Source organism: Fringilla coelebs (assembly GCF_963513975.1).
Source record: "Fringilla coelebs genome assembly, chromosome: 5".
Classification (NCBI taxonomy): Eukaryota; Metazoa; Chordata; class Aves; order Passeriformes; family Fringillidae; genus Fringilla; species Fringilla coelebs.
The window spans coordinates 1,302,849-1,321,146 of NC_140033.1; the positions used below are offsets into that span (position 1 = coordinate 1,302,849).

General features: G+C 54.2%; 1 protein-coding gene across 5 annotated transcripts in view; it reads right to left on the reverse strand.

The window, feature by feature from the left end:
* The window catches only part of TASOR2 (transcription activation suppressor family member 2), a 34,437-nt gene that overhangs the window by 3,966 nt on the left and 12,173 nt on the right, over window positions 1-18,298 (reverse strand). For 4 of the 5 annotated variants that reach the window (XM_084205349.1, XM_084205348.1, XM_084205347.1 and 1 more), the window contains exons 7-19: window positions 16,597-16,721; window positions 15,840-15,859; window positions 15,160-15,280; window positions 14,041-14,141; window positions 13,832-13,935; window positions 11,957-12,029; window positions 11,349-11,423; window positions 9,158-9,916; window positions 8,568-8,804; window positions 7,285-8,113; window positions 5,634-6,174; window positions 789-4,442; window positions 1-126 (exon numbers count right to left, since the gene is read on the reverse strand). In XM_084205349.1, coding sequence (XP_084061475.1) covers window positions 1-126; window positions 789-4,442; window positions 5,634-6,174; window positions 7,285-8,113; window positions 8,568-8,804; window positions 9,158-9,916; window positions 11,349-11,423; window positions 11,957-12,029; window positions 13,832-13,935; window positions 14,041-14,141; window positions 15,160-15,280; window positions 15,840-15,859; window positions 16,597-16,721 — 6,765 coding nt within the window. The remainder of the gene's footprint in view (window positions 127-788; window positions 4,443-5,633; window positions 6,175-7,284; window positions 8,114-8,567; window positions 8,805-9,157; window positions 9,917-11,348; window positions 11,424-11,956; window positions 12,030-13,831; window positions 13,936-14,040; window positions 14,142-15,159; window positions 15,281-15,839; window positions 15,860-16,596; window positions 16,722-18,298) is intronic. The other variant, XM_084205350.1, reaches the window with a different exon arrangement.

Below are 18,298 nucleotides of genomic sequence, written 5' to 3' on the forward strand. Positions count from 1 at the left end.
AGTGTGGATGTGGGAGGCGATGTCCTCGTTCCTGATGATGACCAGCAGCCGCTCACTGTCCCGGTGCTGGGCTCTGCAGAAGTCCAGGGGCTCCATCCTCACAAACCCCTCTGCCTTCAGCAGGGCCTGCAACACAGACAGGGGAGCCTTGGATGGGGAATGTTTCCCTGGGAACACGGAGAGAGGAAGGGAAATGAGCTGCCCAGGGGAAGGGGGAGTCCCCAGCCCTGCAGGGATGTAAAAGGCACATGGATGTGGCACTTGGGGACATGGGCAGTGGTGGCCTCGTCAGTGCTGGGGGATGGTTGGACTTCAGACTAAACCAGAGTAGTTTTAGATGGGATATTGGGAAGGAATTCCTGGCTGGGCTGGAATTGCCAGAGCAGCTGTGGCTGCCCCTGCATCCCTGTAAGTGTCCAAGGCCAGGCACAGCACCCTGGGATGGTGGAAGGTGTCCCTGCCGTGGGGTTGGAATTGGATAATCCTTAAGGTCCTTGCCACCCAAACCATTCCATGACTCTCTGATGACTCAATCCCAAGGCTCCTGTGCCTGTCAATCCAACTCCTGGCATTGAGAGCCAAGGTGGCTCCTGGCTCCCAAACCATCCCTGTCAGGTTGCCCAAGCTTCCCTGCTCCTGCCACCCTCAGCTCTCCCCCAGTCACCCATCCCAATCCATACCCATCCATCCCAATCCCTCCCAATCCATCCCAGTCCATCCCAATCTCTCCCCATCCACCCCAATCCACCCCCATCCATTCCCTCCCCCCCTCCACGAACAGCTCCCACCTCCACCCTGTCGAAGAAGGGCTCCGTGCCCGTCTCCAGCACGTAGAACATTCCGGGCTGCCCGCAGGCGGCCACGCGGCGCAGGTGGCAGCGCAGGGCCCCGCACAGCTCGGCCACCATTCCCCGGAACGCCGCCGTGCCGCGGGGCCGGGCCAGCCCCGCCCGGCCGCTCCCGGCCTCGCCCCGCGCCGGGGCAGCGCCCTCGGCCCCGGCCCCGGCCAGCAGCACCCTCTGGAACTCGGAGAACTCGTGCAGGATGCCGGCCACGTCCCCGCGCGGCTCGGCCGGGGCGGGCTGGTGCCGCAGCCGGGCCAGGCGCAGGGCGGCCCCGGGATCCCGGCTCCGCGCCCGGGAGCGGCATCTCCGGGCGGCCCGAGGGTCCCCGCGGGAGCGGAGCCCGCCCGGCCATGTGTCCGAGCGGGGAATCGTCACCTGCAGGGGGCTCCTGCTGCGCGGGGACAGCGGGACGGCGGCGTGGCGGGGAGACAAGTCCGTTGGGAAGATGCTTTTGGAGGTAGAAAAGGGAGGTCTGCCATTCCTTAGGATTTCTTTTAGCTTATAATGGAAGCGGAGACACTCCATGTCCAAAGTGTTCTGGGTGATTTCCTCGAAGCCCCTCCAGGTCCCCAGCAGGGAGCGGGCCAGGTGAGACTCCCGGGCACGGCGGCTGCGCCCCCTGGGAGGCTGCAAAGGTTCCATCCTGTCCTGGCATTGCCTGGTGACCACCAGGCTCCCGTAATCCCTGGGGATGTCCCAGTCCCAGGCCTCCCCGGGCTCCTCTGTGTGCACGGAGCTCCCGGAAGAGCTGTCCCAGGTAGTCCTTGTTCCTGCAGCATTCATGGACCTCATGATGCAGGAACTCCTGCTTGGAAGAGGGGAGCGAGAATTCCCCTCAAAATATTCCTGGTCTGAGTCACCAAAGGAATTCTCCAATGGATCTTCAAAGGCCAAGCCCTCACGTGTGTCTTGGCTTGGGAGCTGCTCTTCCCCTGGGAGCAGATCCGAAATATCCTTGGCATCACTGAACTCCAGGGGTTCTCCAGAGAGATCCCTGGGCTCGTCCCAGGGCACGGGAGAAGCGGGAATTTCTCCCTGTCCCGCCTCAGTGCCGGCACAGTCGGGATCCGGGAACGCCTGGGATCCCTCAGGGCTGTGCTCACACACATCCCAGGGCTCGCACAGGGGACACTCCCAGGCTGGCAAAGGCACAGGACTGGGAATGCTGCCTCCTTCCAGCTCCTCTGGCAGGAAGGGCTCCTCCCCGGGGCTCCCTCCGCCATCCCCTGCCTGGCTCCGGGGGCTACCATGGCTACCACAGCTTCTGGGGCTACCATGGCTCCTGGGGCTACCCTGGCTCCTGGGGCTACCCTGGCTACCATAGCTCCTGGGGCTGTCATAGCTCCTGGGGCTACCAAGGATCCTGGGGCTACCATGGATCCTGGGGCTACCATGGATCCTGGGGCTACCATGGATCCTGGGGCTACCATGGCTACCATAGCTCCTGGGGCTGTCACAGCTCCTGGGGCTACCATGGCTAACATAGCTCCTGGGGCTACCAAGGATCCTGGGGCTGCCATGGATCCTGGGGCTGTCACAGCTCCTGAGGCTGCCATGGATGCTGGGGCTGTCACAGCTCCTGGGGCTACCATGGATCCTGGGGCTACCATGGCTACCATAGCTTCTGGGGCTACCATGGATCCCGGGGCTGCCATGGCTCCCGGGGCTGCCATGGCTCCTGGGGCTGTTCCCAGGGCTCCCAGCCCACCGGGCACTGTCTGGAGTGGGAGGGAGCATCCCGGGGAGCAGCTCAGGGAGTGGCGAGCCTGGTTCCGCAGGCTCCGGCTCGTCCCATGGGTCACACGGAGAAGGAGGAGCAGATCCCGGCTCCGCTGACGCTTCCAGAGGAGAGCAGGGAGCTGGGGATGCTACCAGCTCTTGGGAACAGCTGGGATGGAAGGAGCCATCCAGGCTCCAGGCAGCCACGCTCACCTGCGTGGCTCCTCCTTCCCAGCACGGCTTCCAGAGGCGGCACAGCACCGACTCCCGCCGGCCCGGCACGCCGGGAATGCCGGGATTGGAGTCTCCGGAGCCAGGAGAAGCAGGAGCCGAGTCCCCGTGGATGTTTGGGAAGCTCTGCTGCTGCCTGGGGAGCTCCTGTATGGCTGAGATGCCCTCCGTGATGGAGGAGGAGGGCTCTGATTCCAGGAGGTGATGGTGGAGAGGGATCTCTGCCGTCTCCGTGTTCGTGGTGTCATTCCCAGGGGAATTCTCTGTCCCAGGGAACACATCCTCGCTCTCCTCAGCTCTGCAGTCATCTCCTACGTCTGTGTACTCAAAGGGGGAGTCCTGGCCATCTCCTGCTCCCATGGGATCATCCAGCTCCTCCATGCCCTTGGCAGAGGGGCTCCCCAGCTGTTCTTCCACCAAAACCCCGTTCCCACCTCGGTGTGACTCCTCAGCATCCAGGGAATCGGGGTCGGGATCGGCGTCATCCCCCCAGCGCTGGGAGAAGCAGCTGCTCTGCCCCAGGTCGCTCTGGGACGGGGACTGCACGCTCTCCATGGGCTGATCCTCTGGAGCAGCCCAGGGATCCACAGACCCAGTGGGAGAGGTCAGGCAGACAGAGCTGGTGTCGGGGGACAGGGCCAGGCTCATTCCCGCTCTGCAGGGGGACCCCGTGCTCCCAGCAGGCTCCCACCGTTCTCCAGAGGGCGCCTGATCCCGGTTTTCGTGCTCGGAGCAGTTCCCCAGCATGGCTCCAGCAGGTCCCGGACTGTCTGTAACGCTGTCGGGCTGTGCCCCACGGACAGGGCTGGGCTCAGGGGGCACTGGCAGCTCCCCACTGTCACTGTGGGGTGACCCCAGCTCCGCCAGACTGGCCACTCCAACCCCGTTTGTCGCTGACTCCGGCGTGCCCGGAGCGTCCCAGGGATCCTGGAGCTCCTCCTGGTTTGGTGACATCTCCTCAGGAAAGCCTCCAGGGTCAGTCCCAGCCCCATCTGAGGGCGCTGGGGAGGATCTGTCAGGGCAGGGCGGTGCCAGAGAGGTGGGGCTGGGCACGGGGTCCTCTTCAGGAACACCAAACTCCTCTGGAGACGCCGAATTCCCTGGATTCTGCTCGTCGTGCTCGCATTCCATCTCGGCATCGCTGCTCTCAGACAGCACCAAATCCACAGGGCCCACGAAGGAGCTTTCATCCTCCAACTCCTCGTCCTCTTTCTTCTCCTCCTCCACCTCCCTCTCCTCCTTTTCTGAGTGCTCCGAGGGCTCCTGGCATTCCTCCCCTTCCTCAATGGCTCCCCCAGGCTCTGCACTTCCAGGAGTTGCCTCCAAGGGCACGGAATCACAGGCAGGCTGCAGACCAGCACCATCCTCCACTGCCAGGGAATGCCCAGAACCTCCCACTCCCTCCTCATCCTCGGGAGGGCCGGGGCCACTCCCTGAGCCTGCTTCCTGCTGCTTTTCCTGCTGCTGCTCCCCGTTGTCCTGAGGGGCACTGGGGGGGTCTGTCCATGGAGCTGTGCTGGAGTTTGGGGTTTGGCTCCCGGGGTTTTCCGTGCCCGCAGCATCCAGGGATTTGCTGGGACAGCCGAGCTCCTGGGGAGGGCTGGGGGTGATCCTGGCATCCAGCAGGTCCTCCTTGGCTGGCTCCTCCTGGAACACAATCCACAATTTAACAAGAAAAAAACCATTCCTCATAGGAAAATGCAGGGGAAAAAACCCACTGGAATATTTTTTTCCTTCGTGCAAAACAATTCCAGCCCTATGGAAGCTGCTCCTCTGTCCAAATTTTAAAGGAATTATTTTAATTCGAGAATTCAGGCTGGGAAATATCTCAGCAGACCCCCGAGTTTTATGTTTACCCCAAGGACCTCCACTCCTGACCATATGCAGACTGGAGAAAGTGTAAAAATTCATTTCAAGTTTTATCCAGAATGGAATTCTCACGGATTTCACCGGAGGGATGAGGGAAATGATGCAAAGCACTGCACTGGCACCTGTGTGGGGGAAAATCTCCTGAGCCAACAAATCCCAGCTTTCCAAATCCACGTGGGAATGGCTGTGCTGGATTTGGAATTCTGCTCTGGGATGCTGGGGGCTCCCCTGATCCCTCAGCTGAGGACACACAAACTCAGAATTTAAATCAGGAACAGGCGCTGAGCTCAACCCTTAAATTACTTTAATTTGGGATTCCTCCCCCTTGGAGAGCATCCCTGCTTCCCTGGATAGCCCACAAGCACAACTCCATTCTTCTGGAAAATCCTGCTTCTCTGAGAAGAAAACTCCTGCTCTTTTAAGAGGAAAATGCTGCTCCTCTAGAGGGAAATTCCTGCTCTTTTAAGAGATGAAAATCCTACTCCTCTGAGAGGAAAATCCTGCTCTTACAGGAGGAAATTCCTGCTCTTACAGGAGGAAAATTCTGCTCTTCTAGAGGAAAATCCTGCTCTTTTAAAAGGAAACCCCTGCTCCTCTAAAAGGAAAGTCCTGCTCCTCTAAGAGGAAAATCCTGCTCTTATAGGAGGAAAATTCTGCTCCTCTAAGAGGAAAATCCTTCTACCCTAAAAGGAAAATTCTGCTTCCCTGAGAGGAAACTCCTGCTCCTTTAGGAGGAAAATCCTGCTCCTTTTAGAGGAAAATCCTTTTATTTTAGGAGGAAAATCCTGCTCTTTTAGAAGGAACATCCTGTACTTTTAAGAGGAAAATCCTGCTCTTTTAAAGAGGAAATTCTGCTCTTCCAAGAGGAAAATCCTGCTCTTTTAAGAGGAAAATCTTTCTCTTTTAAAAGGAACATCCTGCTGTTCTAAGAGGAGAACACTCCTTGGCCCCCGCCAAGGCCACACTCACCGCGGTGACGCTCGAGACGCGGCGCGTGCTCTCCTCGGGAACGCCCTCGGGCTCCCCGCCTGCCACATCCAGCTTTTCCCTGGGATGATCCTGCAGGAATGATCCCTCTGGACAGCTGGTGGAGGAAGGCTCCTCCTCCTCCTCCCTGCAGGGCAGCTCCCCCGAGGAGGAGGACACCGTGCTGTCCACGGCTCCGGCAGCTCCGTCCGCGTCCGTCTGCGAGTCCGCGGGGCTCTGCTGGGGCTGGGCAGCGCCCTGGGCAGGGGGGCTGGGATCCAGGGAGCTGCTGGGAGTCTGGTCAGGATCCGAGCCCGAGTCCGCAGGACACGTCTCGAAGCCGAAGCAGTCCTGGCTGTCGTCGCTGAGCTCCAGGAAGCCACCGGAGCTGTTGATGGAGACGAATTTCCTGGGATTGCTGTGCTCCACCACCTTCCTGGAGCTGCTCAGGAGCTTGCTGGGCTTCCTGTAGAACAGAGCCACCCACATGTGCAGGATCAGCTTCATCCCTTCCACATCGTCGGGAAGATTGGGATCCCAGGGCCTGGGAAGGGAAGCAAAGAGAGTCTGAACCATCCTCATCCTCCCCTGTTCAGCTCCAGGGAGCTCATCCCTGAGTTCATCCCTGGAGTTCATCCCTAAAATTCATCCCTGGAGCTCATTCCTAGAGTTCAGCCCTGGAGTTCATCCCTGAGAATTCATCCCTTAAGTTCATTCCTAGAGTTCATCCCTAAAATTCATCCCTGGAGCTCATCCCTGCAGGGCTCAGCCCCAAGGCAGAGGGGCACACACTGCTTGATGCAGATTGCAGCTTTTTGTAGGAAGAAATAAAACTAGAGGAAATCTGAGCTCCAAAGGAGGGATGGGCTCGTGGCTTGAGGGACCAATTCTGGCTGCAGAGCCATGGGAACTGCAGAATCATGGAGTGGGTTGGGTGGGAAGGGATCTTAAAGGTCACCCAGTGCCACCCCTGCCCTGGCAGGGCCACCTCCCCCTGTCCCAGGCTGCTCCAGCCCCAGTGTCCAGCCTGGCCTGGGACACTGCAGGGATGCAGGGGCAGCCCCAGCTGCTCTGGCAATCCCAGCCCAGGCAGGAATTCCTCATTGCCAAGATCCCATCCATGCCTGCCCTCTGGCAGTGGGAGCCATTCCCTGGGTGCTGTTCCTGCAGGCCTTGTCCTCAGTCCCTCTGCAGCTCTCCTGGAGCCCCTGCAGGCCCTGGAATGTGCTGGAAGCTCTCCCTGGATCCTTCTCCTCTCCAGGTGAGCATTCCCAGCTCTCCCAGGCTGGCTCCAGCCCTGGAGCAGCTCCATGGATTCCTCTGGGCTCCCTCCAGCAGCTCCAGGTGCTGCTGCTGTGTCCCCAGGGCTGGGGCAGCTCTGCAGGAGGGCTCTCACCTGGGAGGGCCAGAATTCCCCAATTCCCCCTTTTCCTGCTGCCCACACCATGGATCACCCCAGGACAGGGTGGAATTTTGGGTCCAGCACACGAGGCTGGGTCACATCCACTCTGCCCCTCACCAGCACCCCCAAACCCTCTTTTCCAAGAAAACCACAGCAACCCAGGGAACAAACCCCCCAGTTAGGGAAAAGAAAGGGCTGAAAGCACAGAAACCCCATTCCCAACCTCCTCCAGCCACCCCCAGGCCGACTTACCCATGCAGGGCCCGGATGACGGTTTTCTCCAGGGAATCGTTGGTGTACCTGCTGTCCAGGTGGAAGAGGTACTCCTCTTCCCAGCGGCACGTCACCTTCATGGAGCTGCCGCAGAGATTCACCGTGTGCCTCTTGCAGAATTCCTCCTTCTTCCTGGCACAGCGGGCGGGCTCGGCGGCGCGGCTCTGCTGGTGCCGGAAGGGCAGCACCTTCCCAACCAAGGGAGCTGCAGGAGCGCTCCTGGCATTCCCTTTGGGATCTGGGGGTGCTCTGGGATCCTCGGGCATGGGGGAGGCGTAGGAGTGCTCGGCCGAGATGATGGAGTGCGTGCTCACCTCGCAGGCTTGCGGGGCTGGGCGGGGAGGGAACACCTGGAATATGGAGGGGATGGGAATCCCGCTGCTCCTGCTGAAAATTCCAGAGGTTTTTTCCCTGGGAGGAGATGCCAGCTGGCTGGAATCCATTTGCTCAGGAAGTGGCTGGGTCAGGGACACCTTGCTGGAGGTGGATTTTTTGCCCTGCTTGTCTGCCCTGTGGTATTTGTGTTCGGAGGCCACGCGCAGGGATTCGGGCTCGGAAGGGCTCTGCTGCTCCCAGGAATCCCCGGATTCCACGGGGACCGTCCCAGAATCCTTGGGAATCAGGGCAGGAACGCAGGAGCCCAGGGCCAGGTCAGCCAGCAGGTTCAGGGCGTGGGAGTCACTGTTGTCCCCGGGCAGGGCAAAGGCAACGCTGGGAATTGCCATGGGATGAACATTCCTTGGGATTTCTGCTGCGGGGGGTTGGGACGAGGCTTCGCTGGGGAGCTCCGAGAGCAGCTCCTTCCGCTCTGGGGGAAACAGGGAAAAATCCATTCAGAAAAGGAAAAATCCATTCAGAAAGGGAAAAGTCAGTGTAAAAAGGGAAAAAATCCATTTTTGGATTGGGGTTTTTTTACAGCCAAATTGGCTTTTTTGGGGGATTTTTTGGGGTTTAGCAGGAGCCATCCCATAGGAGATGCTGGATGCACTCTAGGTGCTCCAAAGGCAACAATCAATGCTGGATCATGGAATGCTGGCAGGGAATTTAAGGATCATCCCATTCCAACCCCATGGCTCATCCCATTATCCCAGCGGCCTTGGACACTTCCAGGGATTCAGGAGGATTCTCTGGGAATTCCATCCCAGAATTTCCCCCAAGTATTTGCCATTTTTCCCATTTAAATCCAAAGCCATTTACTTCATCCCTGCCATTGGATGGCTTGGCTTTAAAAGGAATTTTTTCCCCAGGGAATTTTTTCTCACCACTCCCTTCCTGCTGATTCTCCGGAGGTTTTGCTGCTCTGTTTTCCACGTTTTTCTGCATTTTGCTTTTCCCTGGCTTTGTGCCACTCTCAGTGACAGAAACCTTCTTTGAGTCCAGGTTTTCCAGAGTTTTTGGCCTCTTTGCCTCCACAGCAGGACCATTGGCAACTGAGCTTTCCTTCTCAGCACTTTCACCCTGGGGTTTGTGGACAATTTCTGCAGCCAGGACCTCTGCACCTGGGACAGGGAAAAAGAGGGGTTGATTTGAATTTGGGAATTCTTTGGGTTAAAAATTCATTGGGAAAAGGGAGGGATGGGGAAGAGGGGTTTTGGTGATTTTACTTCTCATTATGCTGATTTAATTGGGAATAAATTAATTATATTCCCAAACAAATCAGGATAATGAGAAGTAAGATCTGACCTGGAAGCAAAGGAAGGGGCCTGGAATTTCAGGTAGCTTCCTGGGGATAATTCCTGAGATTTATTTGGATGCTCCGGGCACTTGCAAATTTCCTGGATGGTTCCCAGTGAACTCTGAGCATCCCAGCTGGATGGAAGGAGGAAACCAATCCCATTTTTCCAGCACTCACCTCTTTTCCTTCCATGTGGCAACTGCAGATTGGCCAATTTCAGCATGGGCTCGTTGGAACTGCCCGTGGATCCCGATTTTTTGGGACAAGAGGAAGCGACACTGCTTTTTTTCTTGGCTGCCTCCTTGCTCCTGCTGTTGTTCTCCCCAGGATGTGTTTGTGCCTTGAAAGGTGGCATGTTCTTCCCCAGGATCCTGCTGGATTTCCTGATCTCCCGGCCCCAGGGCTTGGTGGGAGAGGTGACGCTTTTAAGGAATCTCTCTGGAGCGGGACTGGGAAGATCTCTCTGATCCTGCATTATTCCCGTTGCTCTGGTGGAAGGAGCAGGATTTGGGGGCACTGAGGAGGGGGAGGAATTCCCAGGCTCAGCTGCCACATTCCTGCCAGCCCCACTGAGACACTGCAAGGCTGCTGAGATTCCCAGGGTGAAGCTGCCGGGGTCGGAGAGGTAACGGCGCAGCTGGGCCAGGGATCGCTCCGAGAGCTTCTGGCCAGGGGGAGCCTCCCCCTCCTGGCCTGGGGAGGGGACAGAGGCACTGGGAACGTCACTGCTCTGCCCAGGGCTGGCCTGAGAGCTTTCCTGGAGCTTTGCATATTCCTGGAGGTGCTCCTGGATGCGGGGGCTGTCCGTGGCGCTCCAGGAGGAGCCGGCCGCTTTCCGCAGGGCGTAGCGCAGTCCCGGCAGGACGGAGGCGATCTTCAGGGAGATGGCACTGCTGGCACCGCCCTCCTTGCTGCCCTTGGGGTCCTGCTTTTCCACTGGGAAAGGAAAAGCAAAGTGGATTTCAGCCCAGTTAGCACAGGGGTGCATTCACTGAAGCATTTCCCTGGTGCACGGAAACACTGGAGGGAAGGGGAAGAAGGGAAAGGAGAAAGGGGGAAAAGGGTAAGGAAAAAAAGGAAACACTGAAGTAAAAAGCTCCAAAAATCAGCCTGCAAAAAGCTCAGCCCTGGGGAAATGTCCAAATGCTTTGGATGGACCCCACCAAACATCCCAAACCCATGGATCCCAACAAACACCCCATGGATCCCACCAAAGACATGGATCCCACAAAACACCACATGGATCCCACCAAACATCCCAAACCTACTCCAGGAGGATTCCACCAAACACCCCAAACCCATGGATCCCACCAAACACCCCATGGATCCCACCAAACACCACATGGATCCCACCAAACATCCCAAACCTACTCCAGGAGGATTCCACCAAACACCCCAAACCCATGGATCCCACCAAACACCACATGGATCTCACCAAACACCCCAAACCTACTCCAGGGGGATCCCACCAAACATCTCAAACCTGCTCCAGGGGGATCCCACCAAACACCCCAAACCTGCTCCTGATGGATCCCACCAAACACCCCAAACCTGCTCTTGATGGATCCCACAAACATCCCAAACCTGCTCCTGATGGATCCCACAAACATCCCAAACCTGCTCCTGATGGATCCCACCAAACACCCCAAACCTGCTCCTGATGGATCCCACCAAACACCCCAAACCTGCTCCAGGGGGATCCCACCAAACATCCCAAACCTGCTCCAGGGGGATCCCACCAAACATCCCAAACCTGCTCCAGGGGGATCCCACCTAACACCCCAAACCTGCTCCAGGGGGATCCCACCAAACATCCCAAACCTGCTCCAGGGGGATCCCACCAAACATCCCAAACCTGCTCCACATGGATCCCACCAAACATCCCAAACCTACTCCTGATGGATCCCACCAAACACCCCAAACCTGCTCCTGATGGATCCCACCAAACATCCCAAACCTGCTCCACATGGATCCCACCAAACATCCCAAACCTACTCCTGATGGATCTCACCAAACACCCCAAACCTACTCCTGATGGATCCCACCAAACACCCCAAACCTGCTCCTGATGGATCCCACCAAACACCCCAAACCTGCTCCTGATGGATCCCACCAAACATCCCAAACCTGCTCCACATGGATCCCACCAAACATCCCAAACATCCCAAACCTGCTCCTGATGGATCCCACCAAACATCCCAAACCTGCTCCTGATGGATCCCACCAAACACCCCAAACCTGCTCCAGGGGGATCCCTCCTAACACCCCAACCTTGGAGCAGCAAACGCAGCTTTTGCAGGGCAATGGGCCCTTTGGGCCAGGACTGCAGCCTAGAGCTGAGCCTGGGGCAGCACAGGGAGGCTCCTACCTTGGGGGCTCAGGGCCCGGGGCGAGCTGAACAGGAACAGGGCCAGCAGGCTGACAGGCTCCTTGGGCTCCAGGCCTGCAAAAACCAGGCTTAGTCTGGGAAACCAGGCTTAGTGTGAGAAACCAGGCTTAGTCTGAGAAACCAGGCTTGGGTTTAGAAACCACGTATAGTCTGAGAAACCAGGTTTAGTTTCAGAAACTTAACTTTTGTTGAGAAAGGCTTGGGTTCAGAAACCAGGTTTAGTTTAAAAGAACAGGTTCAGTTTGAGAAACCAGGTTTAGCTTAAGAAACCAGGTTTAGATTGAGAAACCAGGTTTAGATTGAGAAACCAGGTTTAGATTGAGAAACCAGGTTTTAAATAAGAAACCAGGATTTGGTTAAGAAACCACGTTCAGTTTGAGAAACCAAGTTTTGGTTAAGGAACCAGGTTTAGTTTGAGAAATCAGTTTTAGTTTAAAAAATCAGGTTTAGTTTGAGAAACCAGGTTCAGTTTAAGAAACCAGGTTTGGATTCAGAAACCAGGCTCAGTTTAAGAAACCAGGCTCAGTTTAGGTTCCTAAGGCTCCCAAACCCAGCAGGAATTAAGCCCAGCCCCAGCCCGGCCTTACCGTCCTCCCGTGCCAAGGCTGAGGACGTGAGCAGGATGAGAACTCCTTGGTCCTGTAAATATTTGATGATTGCCTGCAACAAACAGAAAAAAATATCAAATTCTGTTCCTTCCTTGCCAGCTGTGCCAGCTGGGATCAAAATATTCCTTGTTCAGGCATAAAATTCCTTAAAATAAAGAAATCTCCTTATCAAGCTGGCTGGAATTAATGAGGATTAATAATCCAACCCTGCCAGGAACTGCAGCCCACAGGGGAAGGTTTTTCCCAGCATCCTGGGAAACACAACATTCCAGAATCCTGGGAAAAGACAGAATTCCAGCATGCAGGAAAAGCACCAAATTCCAGCAGCCTGGGAAAACACAACATATAAATATCTATAAAACCATTATATATATTAAAAAATATTACATTATATATATATTTATATATATATAATGGTTATATTTTCTCTTGTAAGGTTTTTTAAGGTTAAATTATTTAATTAAGAAGTGATACTTAAACTATTTTTAACTTAATAATGAATTTCTTGAAGCCCACACTGCAAACTTTTCTGTTTAATTCTAAAATATTACTTCAACTTATGAAGAGGAAGGTAAAGAAGAACAATTTGGTTTTGTCTTAAAATCTTTATTTTGTTTTTTATATATTACTATATTTTAAAACTCAAAACTCTGAAGTTTTTTACTTTGTGATATCATGCACTTTTAACCAGCTGCACACTTGTAATTTTAGTGTTATTAATTAATTTGGGAAGGTTTTTTTTATGGCTTTAGGTTATGTGCAGTGTTCTCTTGGGAGTTAGAGTTTGTTTGTACAAGAAGTTGAAAATTTTTAGTATTTAGAACTCCAAGGGAATAAAATGGAATAAAATGGAATAAAATGGAATAAAATGGAATAAAATGGAATAAAATGCAAGTGTGGCTTTGGCTGCCCTGGGTGCTGAGTGATGTCAGGGCTTCGCTCCCTCCTCATCTCCCTAAAGCCATCCTGTGATTCCTTTGGAATTCCTGCCTCTTCCCCCTTCTCCTCTCTGCCCTGAGGCACCCAGAGGAGAGGCTGCTCTGCTGAACCCTGAATGTTTCCCTGGGAGTGCCCAGAATTCCCAAATTGTTGTGTTTTGCTGGAGGAATGGGCACCAATGCAACCCTGAGTGCATGGAATGGGATCAGGGAAGTTCCTTCTCCTGGAGCTGGAGCTGCATTTCCCCAGCTGAGGGACCAAGGGACAAAGTTCAGGAGCTGCACTTGGAGCTGCAGGAGTTTCTCTCCAGCTCCTGTGCACAACTGCAAAACCAAAGTTTCCTGTGGGGATTTGTGAGCCTGGACCCCCTCAGACACCTCCTGCCTCCAGCCCAAACCCTGCAGTTCCCAAATCCCTTCCTCTCTGACCATCCCTCCCTGTTTCCATGGCTGGGCCATCCTGCATGGATGGCTGGGACCTCTCTCAGGGGATTCCTGGGGCTGCCAGGCCAGGACCTGCCTGCTGCTGGCCTGCAAATGAAGATTCCAGCCCAGATTCCAGCTCAGAGCCAGGGGAGGATGGATGAGCCCAGCCCTGGGTTTGCAGGAAGAGCAAAGCCCAAGCCCAGTCCCAGAGGGAGGGGACAGCTGTGGGTTTATCCTGGGGACATCAGACTCAAGTGTGCTGGAAAAAATAGAATATAAAAATATATCCCAAGGAAAAACCTCCAGAATAATTCCTAGCTCATGGTGTTAATCTTCAGGTGATAAAGACAAAAAAAAATCAATGTTTGAGAGCAACAGAGTAGGAAAATGACATTTAAAGCAGGGAAATTCATTCCATTCTGCATTAGTTGTGCATAATGACAGCAAAAATGTCATTTAAAGGCCACTTTGAAAACAGATAAATACTCACCAAGTCCTTCTCCTTCAGGTTTTCTACCAGCTGATCCATTTTGGATTGATCCTTGTTGGATATTTCCACCTCATAGAGACTGGAGTAAACACCCTGAAAGCAGACTGGGGGGAAAAGAAAAGATTTGGGCTGGGGCTGGTGATTTGTCACGGATTGTGTCCCAGCAGGATGCAGGGGGATTGCTGGGAGCTGGGATGTCTCACACCCACCTTCATTCCTCGTGTAATTTTTTTTCCCAAATGCAGCTTCTGGCAGTTTTTTCTTCAAGTCAGACAATCCCATGACGTGTTTGATGTCCAGGCTGGGAGGTCTGTGGGGATAAAGCACAGGAATTTCAGGGTAAAGGAGAGCTGGGAGATCTGTGGAGCCAAAAAAAGCTCTGGGAAAGGTGCAGCTTGCTCAGGATGCTGTGTGCAAATCCTGAAATCCTCAAATCACAGATCCTGCGGTGTTTAAAGCCAGGTTTGGAGTGGTCTGATTTAGTGGGAGGTGTCAGAACCGAATTATTTTAAAGCATTTTTACCTCCTCACCCAGCTGTGACCCAACACCACATTCCTGACTGCCCCAACATTCCAGCAGCAAAGGCAACGGGCAGAAAAAGACAAAAATTGGCTTAGCTTGAGAAACCAGGTTTAGGTTAAAAAACCAGGTTTAGTTAAACGGGAAATCAAGTTTGGGTTAAAAAATCAGGTTTAGTTTGAGAAACCAAGTTCAGTTTGAGAAACCAGGTTCAGTTTGAGGAACCAGATTTGGGTTAAGGAATCAAGTTCAGTTTGAGAAGCCAGGCTCAGAGTGTAACCCCAGACTCAGTGTGCTAAGCCCAGCGCAGCCCCACTCACAGCTGGGCAGTGCTAAGCCCAGCTCAGTTTGCTAAGCCCAGCCCCACTCACAGCTGGGCGGGCATGCTGCCCGCGCTGTGCTAAGCCCAGCTCAGGGCGCTAAGCCCAGCCCAGCCCCACTCACAGCTGGGCGGGCACGCTGGCCGCGCTGTGCTAAGCCCGGCTCACGGTGCTAAGCCCAGCCCCACTCACAGCTGGGCGGGCACGCTGGCCGCGCTGTGCTAAGCCCGGCTCAGTTGGCTAAGCCAAGCCCCACTCACAGCCGGGCGGGCACGCTGGCCGCGCTGTGCTAAGCCCGGCTCAGGGTGCTAAGCCCGGCTCACGGTGCTAAGCCCAGCCCCACTCACAGCTGGGCGGGCACGCTGGCCGCGCTGTGCTAAGCCTGGCTCAGGGTGCTAAGCCCAGCCCAGCCCCACTCACAGCTGGGCGGGCACGCTGGCCGCGCTGTGCTAAGCCCGGCTCACGGTGCTAAGCCCAGCCCCACTCACAGCTGGGCGGGCACGCTGCCCGCGCTGTGCCGGCTCCTCAGGCCGATGGTGCAGAGGCGCCGCCCCCCGATGCACAGCTGGCCCCGCCACGGGCACGGCGCTGCCGGCGGCGACCGCGGCTCTGCGCAGGGATCCAGGGAGAGGAGAGAGCAGTCCATGGGGAAACCCAAAAACCACAAACACAAAGCCAAAATCCAAACCCAAACCCCACAACCTCAAACCCAAAAACCCCAAACCCACAACCCCAAACCCAAAAACCACAATCCCAAAAACCCAAAACCCACAAACCACAAACTCAATCCAAAAAACCACAAGCCCAAGCCCAAACCCAAAACCCACAACCACAAACTCAAAAACCCCAAACCCCAACCCCAAAAACCATAAGCCCAAACACTAAAGCCTCAAACCCAAAAAACCCCAAACTCCAACCCTCAAAACCCCAACCTAAAAAAACCACAACCACAACCCCAAAAACCCCAAGCCAAAAAACCGCAAACCCCAAATCCTCAAACCCAACCCCAAAAATCACAACCCCAAAAACCAGAAACCCCAAATCCTCAAACCCAACCCCAAAAATCACAACCCCAACCACAAACTCAAAAACCACGACCCCAGAAATCCCACACCTCAAACCCAGAACCCCAAAAACCTCAAACCCACAAACCCCAAGCAGTTCTTACCTTGGTGGTTCTGCTCTGCTCTGGAGAGAGAGATCAATAAAAAAAGAAAACATTCAGAGATGGGTAAAGGAATAAAAGGGAATATTTAGATACGGGAAAAGGAATAAAAGGAAAATATTCAGAGATGGGAAAAGAGGGAATAAAAGGAGTATTAGAGATGGGAAAAGCATAAAAGGGAATTTTAGAGACAGGAAAAGGAATTTTAGAGATGGAAAAAGAATATTCGGGATGGGAAAAGGAATAAAAGGAATATTCAGAGATGGGAAAAGAGAGACTAAAAGGAATTTTAGAGATGGGAAAAGCATAAAAGGGAATATTTAGATATGAGAAAAGGATAAAAGGAATATTAGTGATGGGAAAAGGATAAAAGGAATATTAGACATGGAAAAAGAAATAAAAGGAAAATTGATTCAGAAATGGGAAAATAAAAAAAATAAATATTTAGAGATTGTAAAAGGAAGAAAAGGAATATTTAGAGATGGAAAAAGGAAAAAAAGGAATTTTAGAGATGGAAAAGAGGGAAGAAAAGGAAAATATTCAGACATGGGAAAAAGAGTAAAAGGAATTGCAGCAATGGGAAAAGGAATAAAAGGAATTTTAGAGATGAAAAAAGAATAAAAGGAATATTAGAGATGGAAAAAGAATAAAGGGAATATTAGAGATGGAAAACGGATAAAAAGGAATATTAGATGGGGAAAAGGAGCAGAAGGAGTTTCAGGGCTGGGCAGGGGGAGCACAGGGCTCTGCGGGCTCTTACGGGCGCTGCGGGGCCGGCGCGGGCATCTCCCGGGGCGGGCGGTACTGGCAGGCCAGCAGCACGTAGGGACACACCTGGCGGGGCCGCTCGGCCGCACCCGCCCCGCTCACCTCGTACACGTAGTACTGCGGAGAGAGGGGGAGACAGCCATGGGATACTGGGGATAACCCATGGGGTACTGGGGATAACCCATGGGGAACGGGGATAACCCATGGGGAACGGGGAATTCACCCCGCTCACCTCGTACACGTAGTACTGCGGAGAGATGGGGAAAGAGCCGTGGGATACTGGGGATAACCCATGGGGGACGGGGATAACCCATGGGGACTGGGGATAACCCACGGGGAACAGGGATAATCCATGGGAACTGGGGATAACCCATGGGGAACGGGGAATTCACCCCGCTCACCTCGTACACGTAGTACTGCGGAGAGAGGGGGAAAGAGCCGTGGGATACTGGGGATAACCCATGGGGTACTGGGGATAACCCATGGGGAACGGGGATAACCCATGGGGAACGGGGATAACCCACGGGGAACGGGGAATTCACCCCGCTCACCTCGTACACGTAGTACTGCAGAGAGTTGGGGAAAGAGCCGTGGGATACTGGGGATAACCCATGGGGAACGGGGATAACCCATGGGGACTGGGGATAACCCATGGGGACTGGGGATAACCCACGGGGACTGGGGATAACCCACGGGGACCGGGGATAACCCATGGGAAATGGGAATCACCCATGGGAAACAGGGAATTCACCCCGCTCACCTCGTACACATAGTACTGCAGAGAGATGGGAAAGTGCCATGGGATACTGGGGATAACCCATGGGGAATGGGAATAACCCATGGGGAACGGGGATAACCCATGGGAAATGGGGATAACCCATGGGGAACGGGGAATTCACCCCGCTCACCTCGTACACGTAGTACTGGGGAAAGATATGGAATAATCCATGGGGAATGGGAATAATCCATGGGGAACTGGGAATAATCCATGGGGAACTGGAATTCATCCATGGGGAATGGGAATTCACCCCGCTCACCTTGTACATGCATACTGGGCAAAGACAGGGAAATATCCTTGGGATACTGGGAAACATCCATGGGAAATGGGGAATAACCCACGGGAAATGGGGAATAACCCACGGGAAATGGGGAATAACCCACAGGAAATGGGGATAATCCATGGGGAACGGGGATAATCCATGGGGAATGGGGATAATCCATGGGAAATGGGGATAATCCATGGGAAACGGGGAATCATCCACAGGATACTGGGAATTCATGCATGGGATACTGGGAATCATCTATGGGGAACTGGGAATTAATGGGAAACACAGGGAATTCATCCATGGGAAATGGAATAATCCACAGGAAACACAGAGAAATAATCCATGGGAAACTGGGAAAAACCAGGGAATTGTGGAATGAGGGAAAAACAGGGAATCGTGGAATGGGGATGGGAAAAACAGGGAAATCACGGAATGGGGCACTGGGAAAAAAGGAAAACCACGGGAGAAAGGGAAATCCATGGAATGGGGGACTGGGAAAAGGGAAATCCATGGAATGTGGGAGTGGGAAAATGGAAATCCACGGGGAAAAGGGCAATCCATGGAATGTGAGACTTGGAAAAGGGAAATCCATGGGAAAAAGGGAAATCCATGGAATGGGAAAAATAGGGAAATCATGGAATCAGGGAC